Source organism: Empidonax traillii, unplaced genomic scaffold (genome assembly GCF_003031625.1).
Source record: "Empidonax traillii isolate 1590-97213 ecotype Southwest subspecies unplaced genomic scaffold, ASM303162v1 scaffold407:size753175, whole genome shotgun sequence".
In the NCBI taxonomy this organism is placed as follows: domain Eukaryota; kingdom Metazoa; phylum Chordata; class Aves; order Passeriformes; family Tyrannidae; genus Empidonax; species Empidonax traillii.
In genome coordinates this window covers 203,482-220,013 of record NW_020955600.1, presented here as the reverse complement: position 1 = coordinate 220,013, position 16,532 = coordinate 203,482, and the positions used below count along the sequence as shown (strand labels likewise).

Below are 16,532 nucleotides of genomic sequence, written 5' to 3'. Positions count from 1 at the left end.
ACAAAGCAGCTGCTCATCAACAGCTTTGGAGTTTTGAAGGCCTTGCAGTGATACCAATGCACCAGTGCTCTTCTGGCACAACCACCCTCCAAGGGCCAGGAATGCCCTGGTGCCCCTAAGACAAGCCTGATGCTTTGCCAGTCTCCTCTTGCTCTCCCCCCACCTCCAACACTCCCATCCAAGAAGGGAATAAGGAACAGTTTCTGCAGAAGCCTGGCCTCTGCTTTGCAAGTATAAATCACCCCTTTCTACACTAGCTCTGCCACCTGGCTGGTGTCAGCTGTCAATGAAGGCACCTGACAAGAGACATGGCCAAGCCCACAAGTCTTACCTCCAATTTATAAATCTTGCCAGAGTAAAAATTTCTTTCTGGCAAAGGGATAATTTACAGACCTGCAGATCTTCCCTGAGCTTGGGGCAGAGGCGACATATGAGTTTTCCAGCGCTGCTGCTGTGAGCCACTTTTAGAGATCCTGCTCTTGCAGCACTTGCACAGTACCCCTGATTTATAAACCCCAGCACAGGTTTCACACCTGCCTGTTTGCCATAATTCAGGCTGAGCAACAAGCTGCCTACTGGTGGCTCTGAACAAGTCTCCCCGAGCCCAGTCCTCTGTCCCAGTGGAGCACAGACCTTTGGCGTGGCCGTGTCTGAGCCAAACACCACCCTCAGATCCCTGTGCTCGTGAGAGTTTCCCCTTCCAGCTCTACATCTTTCCTAGATACCACCACTGGAGAGGCAGAGTTTCTTAGCTAACTCTTCCCAAACTTCAGCAGGGTTTTTGGTTTGCCAAGGTTTCAGTTCTCCACTGGCTCTCTGAGGGTCTCTGATACCAGGCTCTGCATGCAACCAGAAACAGCTCAGGACATGGACCATTCAGGAGCAATTTGTGTCAAAACAGAACAGCACCTTGGCTTCCAGGAGGGTCTCAAGGACAGCTATGAGAGCTGCAAAGGCTCCTCTTCAGAGATTAATAAAGTGATTAAAGTAGACCAAATCTATCCATGCACTGGTCAGTCCCAGATTCTGAACATGGAAACAGTTAATAAATAGCAGACCTGATGACATTCCACTGTACAGCGGGATACTTCACTGTTGTACTGCTCTGCAGTCACCTGCCTCTGTCATGGCCCCAAGGACAAACAGCTTTACTGGATTTGAATCTGTCTTCCAGGACCTTAGGTGATCCAAGCTTTGGATGTTCAGCTTGTCTAAAACCAAGACAGCCCTTCCTGAGCTGAAAGAAGCAAGGTAAGACCCAAAGGGAAGGGAGAGAAAAGGAAGGGCTGAACTCCTTGTCTATCTGTCCCTCTGGCTTTTATCTCAGCCCACAAAAAAATCAGGAAAGAAAACATCAGAAAACATCAGAAAAGATGCAAGATGGCATCCCAGAAAGGCACAAGTGACTGAAAAACCAGTGGTCCATCCCTGCACGTGTTCCCTGGAAGCCAACACCCAACCCAAGGACGGAGAAGTCAGTCCTATTTATTGCCAACTTACTGCTGGTGTGATGGAAAAATAGGCACAGAGGCCAGGTCCTCCCTGGAAATCTCATTTCAGGAAGGCAGTTCATCAGATATCCAAGGGAAAACTAACACAATAAAGGTCTGGTAAGGAAGGACAGTAGTGGGGCGGGAAAGAGCCACAGACACAACCACAGGTCAGTCCCCCCTCTTGATTCCAGCAGGGAAACTCCTGGCTCCCAGACCTTCCTGTGTTTGTCTGTCCTAGCAGAACAAAAAGGGCTAAAATTCTTCTGCCATACTCACTAGAAAACTCTCCTTATACTACTTTGCAAGCTAGAAAATCTACTGGGTTTGGGATATGTTAGGCACCAGTGGAACCAGACTCACAAATACTACACATCCAAAACAGGACCATGGAATAGCCAAGGTCTCCAGACCTCAAACTCATGGCACACAAAAAAAACCAAGCCCCACCCAAGCAAGGAAACATATCAGACAAATGATACAAGTTTTGCAATATTTTCTGAATATTTCCTAGAGAAAGAAGTGAACAGCCCCAGGCCCACTACAGCTTTTACTCCCCCTGCTAGAAGCATCATTCACAGAAAAAGAACAAAGTGGACTGTGGCTCTATTTGCAAAACACTTTGGTAAAGAATCAGAGACGTGAATTTGTCACTGAGATGGTGCTGGGGGCAGTACCAAACTCAGAGGACACACAACTAAAAAGAGAAGGGAAAAAAATAAATCCAGCAAAACCATGGAGCAGATCTAAAGGTGAACATCACCTGCAAGGGACATTCAGCCACAGGGAGTGGAGGCTCAGTGCCTCCATCAGACCAGAAAGCTTCCAACACACAGTGAAGGGAAGCTGATTCAGGGGCAAGCACGATACACCTGTTCTTTTACTGCCACCAAATAACTCGAATAACAAAACAATCCCCGCGTGTGGCTGGAGGAACCCTGGCCTGAGGGAGCTGTTAGCAAAGCAGATTGTTAGTGTGCCAGGCTGGACACACAGCAGGTAAATCCCACCCTGGAGACAGGCAGGGGCACGTCCCACCCTGCACCTTACCCTACTGATCTGCAGCTTCTCAGCTCCAGGCTTGAAGAGGTTCCACCGACGGCCACCGTTCCTGCAGTTCCCGCGCACCTTCAGAGTCTTTGAAGCCTGTTCGTTCTCAGCTGCCAGGAGAAAATCCACAGGAAGGGGGGGAAAAAAAGGAATGACAAAAGATAAATGCTGTGCTTTAGCTCAGGCTGGGGGCGGAGGCTGTTCTTTTAAATGAAAGAAACAAAATTGTTTGCAAGAGACTCATTCAACCTCTCCTTTAGAAAAAGAGAGCAGAGGGTATATTTAGGTGCTTTATTCAGTGCTCTGGGGATGCAAGAGAAATAGTGCAGCTTGGATACTACAAAAACACAGGCACGAGAGAGCAGAGCCTGGAGCCACATCCCGAGGTGGGGTCGGACAGGCTGGGTGTGGAGCCAGGATGCTCCCCCAGCAGCTCCAGGAAGCAGGAGACCCCCATCTGCACACACAGGGCGACAGCTCCCTGGCCACCACTGACACCAGCACCTCTGCAGCAGGACCTGCAGAATTTCCAGCTGGGCAGTCACTGTGGTCTGTACGATGCCAGGCCTTGGAGAAGAAACAGCTCCTCGAATTTACAGAAAACAAAATGGAAAAGGCCAAAAACGCTTGTTTTTTTAAGGAAACTGGGCTAATTCTCACCCCAAGCGTTTCAGGCCAGCCCCTCACAGATGCAGTGATGCAGTTCTGCCCTGGCTTTAAGCAAGCAATACCACACACACCAAACCTCAGCCTGGCCCTGCAGATGGCACGTACCCAGGCACAAAGCAGCTTGCAGAGAGGTAAATGAGCTCTACTTTTTCAATCAACCCAAATTTTCACCTCCCCATCCTATCCCTCTCTCTTTTTGAGGTGAGGCTATGTGAGACCAGAGTCTTTCCCTCCCACAATCAGCAAGTGATTTTAATCCCTTCTTCCATCAGGCTTCCATCTGGCCTGGAGGCACAGGCACTGGAAGGAAGGACACAGAGCTGGGCACAGCACCTGCCCCCCAGCAGCTGCCAGCACAGGTACGTGTGGGCCAGGCAGGGCACATGTATGTGTGCACACACACCCCCACGGGTGTTCCCAACCCTGGAGCCTGCTCGTCCCTCTCATGGAGAAAGGCATCTGCAGAGAACAGCTACATTCTGGAATTCTTCCCTAAAAGATGCACAGTGCTGAATTTCTATTTCTTCGTGTACCTCTAACCCAGGCAGAACTTTCAGACCAGGATAAATGGTCCCAGGCTTTGGGAGAGGGGAGACCCCCAAACCAAACAGGCTGGGGCTCTGCTGTGCCCAGGACTGGGGGCAGCAGAGCAGGGGCCCTGCTGCAGGCTGGCTGAGCAGCAATCCTGATTTCCTTCCAGCGTTGCTGGGAGAGAGATTGCACTGAGACCTATTTCCTGAACACTGATGCTGATGCAGGCAGCCTGCTGCTATTTTTAGCAACGCATACTTCACTTTGGAGGCTCAGGGAGAGCCAGGCTGCAGCACGATGCCGATTATAGCAGGAGGTTGCTCTGGCTGCAGCACCCACGGGCCGGGGAGCGGCACCCAGGAGCAGCGGCAAGCACGGGACGCTCCCGTAGAGACGTGTGGGCACCCCACAGCACAGCCAGCAATTCACACAAGAGGCAGCCGATTTGCCTTGTCCTTCCTAGTTGGTTTCAGCCCTGATGTGCTGCCACCATCCATCAACGGCTCAGATCCTTGGCGTGCTCCCGAGCGATGCCAGCACGGTCTGGCAGCACTCCCGTGCTTGCCCATTGCTAAATCACAGCATTCTTCATGACAGCAGTATCCCTTCAGGAAATCATCTCCTTACTCTAATTATCAATCTTTTTAATTAGGAGGTTCAAAAATGATGTCATCTATTCAACCATCAGCCGATTTACCTGCCAACACGAGACCCTGCCAGCAAACACTTTCCGTGGTGCTCTCTCTAGCATCGTGAGTAGGACAAATGCAGAGGACAGCTCATCACAGTCTTTGGCTCATAAGAGTCCCTTCTTGATGAAGAAAAATACCCAAGCACAAAAGGAGAAAGAAGTCCTCTCTTCTTGTTGTGTTTCCAAACAAATTTGAGACTTGAGCTGTGATCTCAGTACCCATCGCCACTCACCACCTCCAAATGATGAGGACTCACGACAGAGGACTCTAAGAGGACAGAGAAAACTACCAAACATAAACTCACACAGAAGTTGCTGAACAGCTCTTGAACCTTATGTGCCTACCTGCTCATCTTCTCATAACCAAATTACAGAAGCTGTGTTCAGACACAATAAAGACAGAAAGCAGCCTTACTTCCTAAACCCACTGTACAAAGAGACCTTATTAGCCAGCAAGGAACTCCTCAGCAAGGGGCTATGGGAGCTCCCTCCCCCGGTGCCAGGGGTGTAACGAGCCACAGCCCTGACTCCCGCAGCCCTCCTGCCCTCTCTGGCAGGAGGGGCAGCCCCACAGTACTCACCTCTCCTCCGCAGCAGGTGCTGCATGCGCCCGCCCAGCTGGTCCAGCCCCATCGGCGTGCTCTGCGACAGCGGCTCCGAGCGGCACCTCTCCACCAGCACCTTGAACGGGGGTGCCTGCGGGGATGGCTGGGCAGGATGGGATGCTGGCTGCCAAGAGAAGGGGCACAGAAGAGTTTTACCCGTGAGCCAAACTTCAGGCAAAGCAATCCCAGAACACAGGACAATACACAGAACTGCCAGAACAGAGCACAGCCCGCCCCGTTCGCTGCAGTGTGCCCCCACTGCACGTCTGGCTGCGAGATGGAGACCTGCTGGTTTGGGTGCTGCAGCCCCCAGTGCCCCCACTGCAGGGGGCTCATCCCTGGGACACAGCAGTGTTTGAGTCCAACAACTCCCAGTGGCACTGAGCGACCAAAGCACTTCTGGGAGTAACACTGATGCAGATGTCTGCTTCCTGCACAGCGTTTGGGCTACGATCACGTTCCCAGCAGGAGCACACACAGGAGGGAATTAGCTGGTGCTGAGGACCCAGGACTAGCTAAAACATCTGGGGTTGGCTTCAAAATGTGCAACGAGGGCTGGTTGCTTGCTAAGGGACAGCAAACAGCAGCCAAGGACATACACTGGTTGGCAGGATGGGGCCTCACCCGCCAGCCCCACCAGAGCAAAGGACCAGGACAGATCTGGAGATGGTGGCCAGGGTCAGCCAGACTTCAGGTCATCAGGCAGGTCCCAGGTAAAGCTGGTGAGTCACGTACAGGTCAGGGGCAGGCACGTGAGGGGAATCTCTGCAGTTTGCTCTGACCATCCGTTACAGGGGCCACCCACCACACACCCCTCGAACACCATGTTCTCTCCGATGTCTGTAGCACCCACCACAGCTGGTTTTGTCCTTTTTTTCAGTTACTACAGCGTGCCTCATCTCCTGGGAGAACACACCTTACAGCCCTCGCCACGCTGCAGGTGGTCCAAACGCAAGGACGGGGCAAACCACAGCACTTCAAAGAAAACTGAGACCTCCTTCTCTGAAAAGACCCAGGTACGCTTTTAGCAAAACTGGACCAACTATTGATCCTCAGAGATTCACAGAGGAAAGCAGGAATTATCACAGCAGTTTCTCTGGAGCTGACTGATGACATCAGCTAACGAGACGCATTACTGGTCTATCAAATATTACTTGCATGAGTAAAATAGTTCCAGTTGATGGAAACACCCATAAAGTGGTCAAATACTTGAGTTATGCCTTAACAGTTGGTAACATTAACCCAAAGAACTAGCATAGAGAGCTAACTGGAGAAAAATGTTGAAAGGTTCCTCGCTCTAACTTCTATTATTCTGTTCCAGGAGGAAAAGTTCCTGAAAAAGACAACTGTACTGTGACATTTTGCAGAATGGAATGTCCTTTTTAAAAACATCACAATTCCAACTCCTACTTTTCATTTTATTCTCTGTGACATGTGACACCGTGGAAGTCTTGTGTATAATCTCAGAGTCAAGAAATCAGACGAAAACTCATTTGACAAAGGTCAGGAGAAGCAGAAAGGAGGTGTTTCCTTCTTGGAGGCTTCTGCCCTCAATCAGGGACACGTCTGTCACACTTCCAGGGCCCTGCTAATAACGGGGTGCCCGGGAGGGTTTGGTGGATCTGTCCCAGGGCTCCAGCAGCCTGTTTGCACTGATGGGCTGTTATTTTCATTTAAAGCAGACAGGCTGTAAGTACCCCAAAGGCACAGTGGGAAACTGCGGATGAATGAAGGCTCCATCTCCCGTTGCCTGCTCCCAGCACTGTATCCAATCACCCAGGACACTCCTCTGGGCTGGGTAACAGCCGGCAGGAGGGAAAAGCCAAAGAAAACCTTCCATCCAGGGAAGTTCTGCACACACAGTCCCTCTGGCACACAGACCCAGAGGTCCCCATTCCCATCACTACTCTGGCACCACAGAGGTGGCCTGTTGTAACTTTGGAGCCTGGGAATGAGACACAACAAGTAAAACATGTGGAAATCTCAATTATCCATGTGTTCTGTGGCTGGTTATATATACATGCAAAGCCTATCAGCTTTGCAAACTCAACCTGCCTTTTCCTGACAATGCTAAAAATGTGTTTCCCAAAAAAAAACCCTAACCCACTATAGATAGCACTAAATATAGGCTTTAATTCAAGATTTTCCTAGCACCCCATGGTTATTACAAATACAAAAATCTGAACAGCTTGGAGATAGGCTTTAGAGGTTTTGTCTTCTCTAAAAATAAGATGATTGTCAGACATAACCATATTAAAAGCCATAAATACCTCAAATCTTCATTCTGCAAGTAAATTGCACCTTGCTGCAGACAGGAATACAGTGCTCTTTTGGCAACAGCAGGATTTGGAAAGTAAAGTGCTGATTGTTAATTTGGAAGGACTACAAAGTCTTTTTGTAAGCAGCAGACTGAGGAACTGAATAACCAGGAGATGAAGAGAGCTCTGATGATCCACTCTCCAAGACCCCATTTCCTGGTCAGTGCCATTCAAGAGTGGGAGGGAAGGGATAAATCAACTCAGCAATCCCATCTCTGCAGCTGCTCCCAACACGTTCTGCAGCAGAGAGACAAGAAAACAATCTCAAGCTAAAGGTCAACTTGCTGGGCATCTCCTGCAATTTCTCATCAAACGCAGAAAAAGGAAAGTTGCTCTATCTTCCTCTCATGGAAAGGCATTTACAGCTGCACTAAAGCAAAACCCCAAACCTGTGGGAGGATCTGAGATATGCCCCAGCTATCAGGCAGCAGATCTGCAAACCCATCCTCTGGCATGTGCACACTCAGGCAAATCAGTAATCCTGTGCTTCCAGTCAGACCCACCACACAGGGAGAGGCTCCCGCTTTCCCACACAGAGCACACAGGGCAGGAACCACAAAACCTATTAATGCCCTGAAAGCACCGACCCTGTCCCGGCCTCTGGGCCACTCAGAGCAGCATCACACTCCTCAGCAGGGAGCACTGGGACAGGTTGGTTCCTAAGAGGGAAAAACTCAACAGCTGCTCAAGAGAAGCATCTGCTGTGATGCTGAGGAGTGAGTTTGATCACACAGCCCCTCTCAGAGCCCTGAAACCAAACTGTCTGGGAAACCTGGGCATCCCACTGGCCTGGCACCTCCTCCTGTTCTTCACACATGGCTTGCACAGGATGGCAAGCCTGTATAAACCCCATTGTCACACTTCTGGCAATCCTAATTCCCCCGGAGAATGACCCCACAAACACAACTGGTGTCTGTGTGCAGCCACAACAGCCAGAAGCAAGCGGCAGCCTGCACACCTTCTGGAGATAAACCTCAAATCCTAAGGAAAAAGAGAAGGTTTGCTGTTCCATAAAAATCTCCTCTCATTTCACGAATAAGCCAGCAGAGGGCACAGACAGACTGCGGTGAAAGCCCTCTGCTCTGTCACTGCCAGGGTGACACGAGCCCGAAGGATCCACGGGGCTCAGTCCCGGTGGGTGGCCCTGGGACGAGCAGGGACGATCTCTCTGCCAGCAATAAATCTGACACTTGTTCCTGGGCCCTAAAAACTCTCAACTGAGACCTGAAATACGAATTCAGACACATATTCTTGCAACCTTCCCTCATGTCATTCCAAAGGAGGTATCAAATCCCCCCCAGACCTTGTCCAAGGACACAGTGTGTAGTTTGAAACTCTGATGGGGAGCTGGAACTGCAAACTCATCTATGTGGTACCAAAGCTTCCTTACACCTCAACATCATCTCAAGCTACTGTAAGTGGCCCAAGACAATTCCTGGGGCTGTGCCTGACTCCCTGCAGCAGTCTCCCTGCTGGGATGCTTTAGGGGCAAGATGAGGATAATTCCCTTCAGTGGAGATGAGGAAAATGGAGATTTTCTAGAGTTTGCAACTGTCCACAACTTAATAAAGCCTCCATCTCATCTTTTACTCCATTTCTCCTCTCTCTCAAAACAAGGAAGGCACTTTCATTCCAGAGACGCAGCAGTGTGAATGGAGTAATTCACTTCCCATTAACAATCTATTTGACCTTTCTTGTTCTTCCAATTCTTCAAAACATTTTATCGTCATTGTTTCACAAGTTCCTGGAGCACAGGAGAATTTGGGATGGGGTCTGAAAGCAACTGTCAGGGGGACAGTTTGAGAAATAAGTGGGTTCTACCTTTCTACAGCTGCTCATGCTGTTGCAATGCTATTTCCTTTACAGCACTGAGATCAAATCCTGCTCAGCTGTTACTTGCCCATAAAATCGGTCAGCTCCTGCCCCAAGAATTACAATTTTAAAAGGCAAGGCCAGGAAAGCAAGAAACAGGGACATTAACTGCAGGAGAGTACAACTAAACAGATGTACTTACTGCCAGAACCAACATGCAGGTCCCCCACGTGCCACTCCATCACCCCTGGTGCTACACCAGCCTCAGCCTCTCACAGCAGCTCCTCACGGATCTGGGCAGGAGCCTCAGTGCTTTTGTGCTTCTTGTGGGACAATGTGGAAGCTGTTTGGGAAATACTTTCTTCCCTACACTGCTGGCACCCTGTAAAACTGCTGGGGAACTACAGCAGCTGGCCAGGCCAAGCCAAGCCACCCTGGCCTGGCAACACCTTCTCCCTGCTTGAGGTTGAGCATTTCCCTTGAAACACTAACCCTTCAGTTAATCAGAGCGGCCTGGAGGCAGCAGGGCCAGCAACTGTCCTGGGGAACAGGTGCCAGCAAAGAGCTGGATTTAGCCCTAAAACAATAAGAGGCTGGAGTTTGCTGCCACTGTCACGCTCGGGCTGAAGTTCCTCCTCTTCCATGTTTATTTTTGGTCAAACATTTCCGAGTGCCGCTCCCTGATGAGAGATAGGCGAGCAGATCCCCGGGAGATCTCAGGTCAGTTGTTACTGGAGCTGCTGGAGGACTCTCCAGGTCTGTTCCCGTCCCGGAGCATCCTTCCTTTAGCCTCACTTTGACTGCTCTGGGTTTGCTGCTGCTGACAATGCATTTCCAGATCTGCAGGGTGAATTTCTGGGATGCAGAAGGTGTTTACAACCCAGGAGGGGGGCTCTCTGCTCTCTCTCCCACCCTCCTGCCCGGGGAGGAAGCGCTGGCAGCCTGGAGGTCGCGCTGCTATCGCCACACTTGACGGGAACGTGGGGGAGGTTTCCTGCCCAGTTATCTCAAGCACCACATTTAAGCTTCTTGGTAGTGTTTGTAACCTGCAACAGCTGAGTTGGGACTTACAGCATCTCCTGTTCACACAGCTGAGCTGGGATTCTGCCCTGGGATCACACGTGCAGCCACTGCCCTCAGCCAGTGGAGATGTGGCTGCCCTGGGAAAAGGGGACACTGTTCTCCTCAATCCTTTCATGCCTCTTTTCTTGCTTAGTCCCTGTGAAGGGATGTCAAACCACAGCCCTCTCAAGAGGCTCTTCCAGAGACCACAAGAAGTGAGCAACCACTGCTCACCCCACCTCTGGAGTGCCTGGAATTACAGTGAGCTGTCCGTAACCGGTTGTATTACACAAAATGGAGAAGAAAAACAAATCCAGGAATAACTAACAATGCTCCTGCCTGTTTTAGCTGAGAGTCAGAAGTTCAGATTTTTTTCCCCCCGTCATTTCTAATCTGCTGCCAATTTTCAAACACTTCCCCTCTTGGCTCAGAAGCTACAGTGACCCCTTTTCCAACAGGGAACAGTGTCATCACCTCTGGAATATCTCTGGTCTCTCCAAGCCCAAGAGGAAAGGAAGAAGTTTCTTCACAAACTGACCCAATTTCCCTACCTGGCACCTTCATTTCAGCCTCAGCTCATCAGAAGGGAACCAGCTGAGCTGATCACACTGGGTGATGCCATGGTTTTTCCTCAATTCCACAACTGGCACAGAGTGACAGAGAGTGGCACAGCCGATAGGACTGTCAGTGCTCACAGTTTCTGCTCCACAGATACACTTGTGCAGGTGCTCAAGCGATGGGATCAGTCTGTCAGCTTCAGGAGGCCTTTTCTCATGCCATGCATCTCTCCCCTACCCACAGGATTTCTGAGGTTTCCCAGCATTAAGCAGATTTGTAACACACAGAACCTATCGCAAAATACAATGCCCACTTAAATGTTTTGACAATTTTAAGGGCTTTGAAAGACTTGCTTGTACCAAACAGGAATGTCCTGCCCTGATTAAAACCACCACCACTGCCCACCTCTCATTCAGGGCTGGGTATTTACCATCCCAAAAGGAAACATCATTTTGTGTACAGACAGATGCAGGGCAGCCCTGACCAGACCCCTCTCAGCATAGAGGCACGTTAAGAAGGTATTTTGATAATACTGTCCACCCAGATCCTTAGCAAGGCATTCCACTACAGGCTCAGCACAAACTATTGATGCCACACAACTTCTGACAGGTTTGGAGCAGGGACGAAGCTCAGTAGATCTGCCAGAGCAATGATCCAGTGAGCTCTTCAAGACGTGTTTTTATTTTTCTGTTCTTGCACTCCATGCCAGGACTCTGACAGCCCATTCTGGATGCTGTGTTGTAACCAGCATCATCCAGTAAAAACCAAAACCTACCACCTCTACTATCATTTTAGTAAGAAACCACAGGGGCCACGGTGCAACTGCTGAATGCTGTTTGTCCACAGCACAGTTCAAAACTCTCCAATTGCCAAAACCACTCTTCTCAGGAGCTTCTACTTCAAATGCACTAAATGCAAAGAGGAAAAAAATTAAAGGTAGTGCCTACAAATAACTTCTGCTCCGCCCTCTAGAGGCACCGATACACGCCAATGGCCAAAGGGCTGCAGGAGAAGCAGCTCTGGAGGTTTAACCAAGAGCTCAGGGATATGCCAGGTAACTCTGACATAAAGCTGTGTCTACTGCCACCATCCACAGAACGATCTGCTGACCTGAAAAGCCCAACAAGGATGTATAAAAATGCTTTCCCATACAAACCAGCTTCCTAAGATGTACAACAGTGTGGTCTCATTGCAGGTATTACAGTAAATGTCACTCATGTTACCCGAAGTTACTCCTACCTTTCCGTTTTTGAGCCGCCCGGAGGAGACAATCCTGGAGACGTGCACTTGGAAGGGCCGGCACTCGGAGCTGCAGTTAAACCCTTCCACTCCTTCTGTGAGCTCTACTGAGTTCTGCTCTACAAATGAAGTGGTTCCCCGCTTCCTAAAGCGGCCATCAGTCTGCTCCAAAACCTGCCTTTTCACTGTGGAACACTTCAAGAAAGTCACTACAGAGAAGTCAACGTCAGCAACTGCAGAACAGCCCAGGTCTGCAGTGTCCAGGGCATTCACAGGAAGATCCTGAGAAGGCGGCAGGTCCCTGCCCATGACCTGACTCTTCTCCAGGGTACTCACAGTGTCTTGAATCTCCTCAGTTGGGGTTGTCTCTGGAAGGTGGATCAGAGTCTCAGTCACTGCAGAAAAGTCGCCATTGGCAGCTGGAGAATGGCCCAAGTCCACAGTATCCAGCTTATTCACAGGAAGATCTTGAGAAGGTGGCACATCCCTGCCCACAACCTGTGTCTTCTCCAGAGTACTGCCCAAGTCCTGAACCCCCAGCTCACCCTCAGACAAGTCTTGCAAAGGCAGCTCAGGATTTCTCAAGTCCTGATTATGCAGCACTGCCTTTGAAGGCTCCTGAGCCGCTGCTGGAGATGGATCCATGTCTTTAGCAATCACTGGGGCACAAGCCACGTCCTCAGTATCAAGTTTAGTCGGCGATGTCTGTGGAAGGTGGATCTGAGCCTCAGTCACTGCAGAGGAGTCACCATCAGCAGCTGGAGAACAGCCCAGGTCTGCAGAGTCCAGAGTACTGACAGCAAGATCCTGAGAAGGTGGCAGGTCCCTGCCCACAGCCCTCTCCAGGGTAGTGCCAGTGTCTTGAGTCCCCAGCTCACCTCCAGACAAGTTTTGCAAAGGCAGCTCAGGACTTCTTAACTCCTGAATATCCAGTTCTGCCTTTGAAAGCTCCTGAGCCACTGCTGGAGATGGATCCATGTCTTTAGCAACCACTGGAGCACAACCCAGGGCCTCAGTATCAATTTCAGTTGGCAAAGCCAGTGGAGGGTGGATCTGAGCCTCAGTTTCTGCAGGAAAGTCACCACTGGCAGCTGGAGAATGGCCCAGGTCCACAGCATCTCTAGGAAGATCCTGAGAAGGTGGCAGGTCCCTGCCCATGACCTGTGTCCTTTCTGAAGTACTGCCCAAGTCCTGAACTGTGTCAGTCAGAGTCGTCTGGGGAACTTCAATCAGATCCTCAGAGGGGTCTTTGCTGTTTAGCTCAGTGAAAGAGCCACCTGCAAGCTCTGGCAGGTGGGAGAGGGATGGTTCTGGCACAAAGGGAGAAGGTGATGTTCCATTAAGCCTGTCATTCCCACTGCCCAGGGCAGAGGAACCAATATCTTTGGACCCTTCTGTGGCTCTGCAGTGCTGCATGGGCTCCTTCCCCACCAAACTCTCAAAGCTCAGGTTCTCCCAGGTGCCCGAGTCCGGGGACTGCAGACATGCCCCCACCGTGCAGAAGGCCTTGGCGCTCTCGTTCTCGATAACCAAGCCCTCCCTGTGCGAGGCAACATCCGGCCTCCAGCCTCGGAAACTCCGCTGGGGCCTCTTCTCATCGGGGGAAAATGCCCTGGAGGAGCCTCGCAGCCTCCGAGCTGCCTCGGCCACGCTGCTCAGGAACCTCACAACCCCCCCAAAGTGAGTGGCCTTGGAGGCACCGTTGGTTTTTTTCCGCTGGCTGGGATTCTCCTCACATCTCGTATCAAAGTCAAAGTAAGAAGCGGAATGATCAGTTGTATTTTCTAAGTTCTGGAAATTGGTTTCAGGCCTTTGATCTAGAAGCTTTGAATTATCTTTGCTAGTTAATGAAATCCCTTTCAGGTAGCTCCAGACATCAGAACTTCTTCCTCTCCTGCTCTCCTGTGGGAGTACAGCACACCTCTTTTGACTGTCCCCTTCTGCAGTTGCGGGACTCTTCAGGTTTTCAAAATTCAAAGACTCGCTCTTTCTGGCTGCAATTCTGTGGCAGTTACCATCATTATCCTCACTGTGTAATCTGACATTAATATCCCTGAGACATTTGCTTTCAGTGGCATCAAGTTCAGGAATGCTGATGTTCAGCTCTATGTCTTCAAAAGAGGAATCCAAATCCTCGATGTACCCAGCGTACGAGTGGCGGGAGGGCCTCCGACCGTCCCCCAGCTTCTTCACCCTGTACACAGCTCTCTGCCCGCTGGCAGGGGGCTCCTCCTCGGGGTCACACGCCACCTGCCCTCTGGATGCTCTCAAATCCACGTTCTTGGGCGTCCTGGAAGATCTTCCCTTTTTCGACGACCGTACCCTCTCCATGAAGGATGGCTTTTTCAATTCCGGCGCCTCAGAGGCCACTCCCAGCAGGATCATGGACTGAGGTCTATCTTTACTCGTGGAGAGTCCTTTCCTTCGTCTGACGAAGTTCCAGATCCGGCTGCCCTTGGTCATCTTCTTATACCTGGGTGGCTCCTCCCGCTCGCTGGGGATGGCGTCACTGGAGGTGCAGCGCTCGGCACCGCAGGCCTCCAGCGCATCAGTGCTCCCTTCCTCCATGTTTCCTTGGAAAACCCTGTTGGCATATCCATTGGGAACTGTCACGGGAGCAGTATGCTCTACAACTTCCATCGCCCTGGCTCGCAAACTGGGATCAGGGGTCACAGATGCATTGTCTTCAGATTGTTTTCTTCACAAGACTGAGGGGAAAAAAGAACAAAGGAATGCAATTAGGAGCAGAAAGCTTTTTTAGGAGACACATTTGTTAAAGCACCGCAAGGCAAATCTCATCCCAGTGGCCATGGTGGTTTTACCACTGATTCCAGGAAGGCTGAAATTTTGCTCCCAAACCATGATTAAATCTGACTTAAATAACTGAGGGTTTAGTGACCACAAATAAACTTCCAACATTAATAAAGTTACCACAAAGTATGTGCAGAATACCAGGAATCACGTCTTCATTTTCCAAGTCCTGGGACTCCAAATACATCAGAGTACATGGCAGAGAGGGAAAGAGGAAATTCCAGTGAAGTGTCCCTGCACATGTCACTGTCATCTTCACCAGCCCCATCTGCCAGGAATTGGCAACGCACTCCCAGCGAGTTCAGTCTCTTCAGGGAGGCATTCAAAGAAAAGTCAGGATGAACCTTTTCCTGGAAGCAATGCAATTCTGAAATACTACAACATCAGAAACCTCATGGAATATCCAAGCCACGTTTTTCCTACTTTAGTGATGGCACCAGCACAGGAATCCCTTGCTGGAACTGGACCACTGAATGAAAGCTGCTTGGCCACCGCTCAACGCTGCACAAAACACGTGAACCCCTCCAGTAAGCTCCAGTGAACAGGATTAAAAATGCAGATATCCCACATGGAACAGCAATGGAAACCACTCCAAACCCTCTGTGGGAAAACATCTGAACTCCCACTCATACAGATCCTAAAGCTTCCCTTGCCCTGAAATACCTCTGCCCTGTCTCACTACTACAACTTCCCAGGTCCTGAGTCTGGTCCTGGATTTGCTGCCTACCTTTGCAACATGCCAGGCACTAACTGGGGTTAAATCCCCTCAATTCCCAACCCTCCTCTCAGGAGAAGAAGGAAGCAAAAGCAACAACAAGAAGGGGTACAGTCCCAGAGACACAGGTTTGACCATGGAAAAAACCTCTTTTCCAGTGAGCAGAGGGAGAGCACATAGCCACACCAGCATTGTGAACAGTTCCCATATCTATAAAAAAAAAAAATTAAAGTTACTATTCCTGTTAAAACAAAGGTTTGTTGCCCTGGGTACCTCTTGGCCAGGGAAAGGTTCACCCTTGCATTCACTCAAATGTGGCTGTTTCTACCATGTCACCACATGTCTTACACCCACGGATGGCACAGACACCACAGAACCAGAGCACAGCCAAGGGAGCTCGGAAACCTTAAGAGAAACAACTTCTATCCCAGTTTTTTATGAACAACAGTCATCTGGCTTTCCACGAGCCACGCCACAGGGGTTGTGCCAAGCATTTCTGGCACCAAGAATACTTAGGGTAGCAGAAATGGATGTTTGCTGCCGTGGTGGGCTGACCACAGTCAGCTGCCAGATGTTTACTCGCTGTGCTGTCTCTCCCCCTCCCCACACAGGACAGGGGGGAAATAAGATAAAAAAGTTGATGGGCTGATATAAAAATACAGTGTTCCCTTACCAATCACTGTGACAGGAAAGCAGACTGTGACCTGGGGAAAACTGGTTTGATTTATTGCCAATTAAAATTGATTTGGATAATGAGAAACAAAGACAAAACTAACACAACCCCTTACCCTCACCCACCCCCTTTTTCCCAGGGCTCAACTTTCCACCTTCACTCCTGATGGATCAACCTTCCCTCCAGGGGTGCTGGGGGATCAGAAATTTGGAGGCAGTCAGGGCGTAACAGGTGTTCTCCCTCCTCCTCCTGTGGAGCCTCCACAGGCCCCATTCCCGTCAGGAGAACCTGCTTCTGTGGGACCTCCA

General features: G+C 50.3%; 1 protein-coding gene across 6 annotated transcripts in view; it reads right to left on the bottom strand.

The window, feature by feature from the left end:
• ARHGEF9 (Cdc42 guanine nucleotide exchange factor 9) overlaps nt 1–16,532 on the bottom strand; it is a 207,593-nt gene that overhangs the window by 169,231 nt on the left and 21,830 nt on the right. For 4 of the 6 annotated variants that reach the window (XM_027893816.1, XM_027893818.1, XM_027893819.1 and 1 more), the window contains exons 2-4: nt 12,026–14,733; nt 5,013–5,160; nt 2,541–2,650 (exon numbers count right to left, since the gene is read on the bottom strand). In XM_027893816.1, the coding sequence (XP_027749617.1) occupies nt 2,541–2,650; nt 5,013–5,160; nt 12,026–14,665 (2,898 nt within the window). In that variant the 5' untranslated portion in view covers nt 14,666–14,733. The remainder of the gene's footprint in view (nt 1–2,540; nt 2,651–5,012; nt 5,161–12,025; nt 14,734–16,532) is intronic. The other 2 variants (XM_027893820.1, XM_027893821.1) reach the window with 2 other exon arrangements.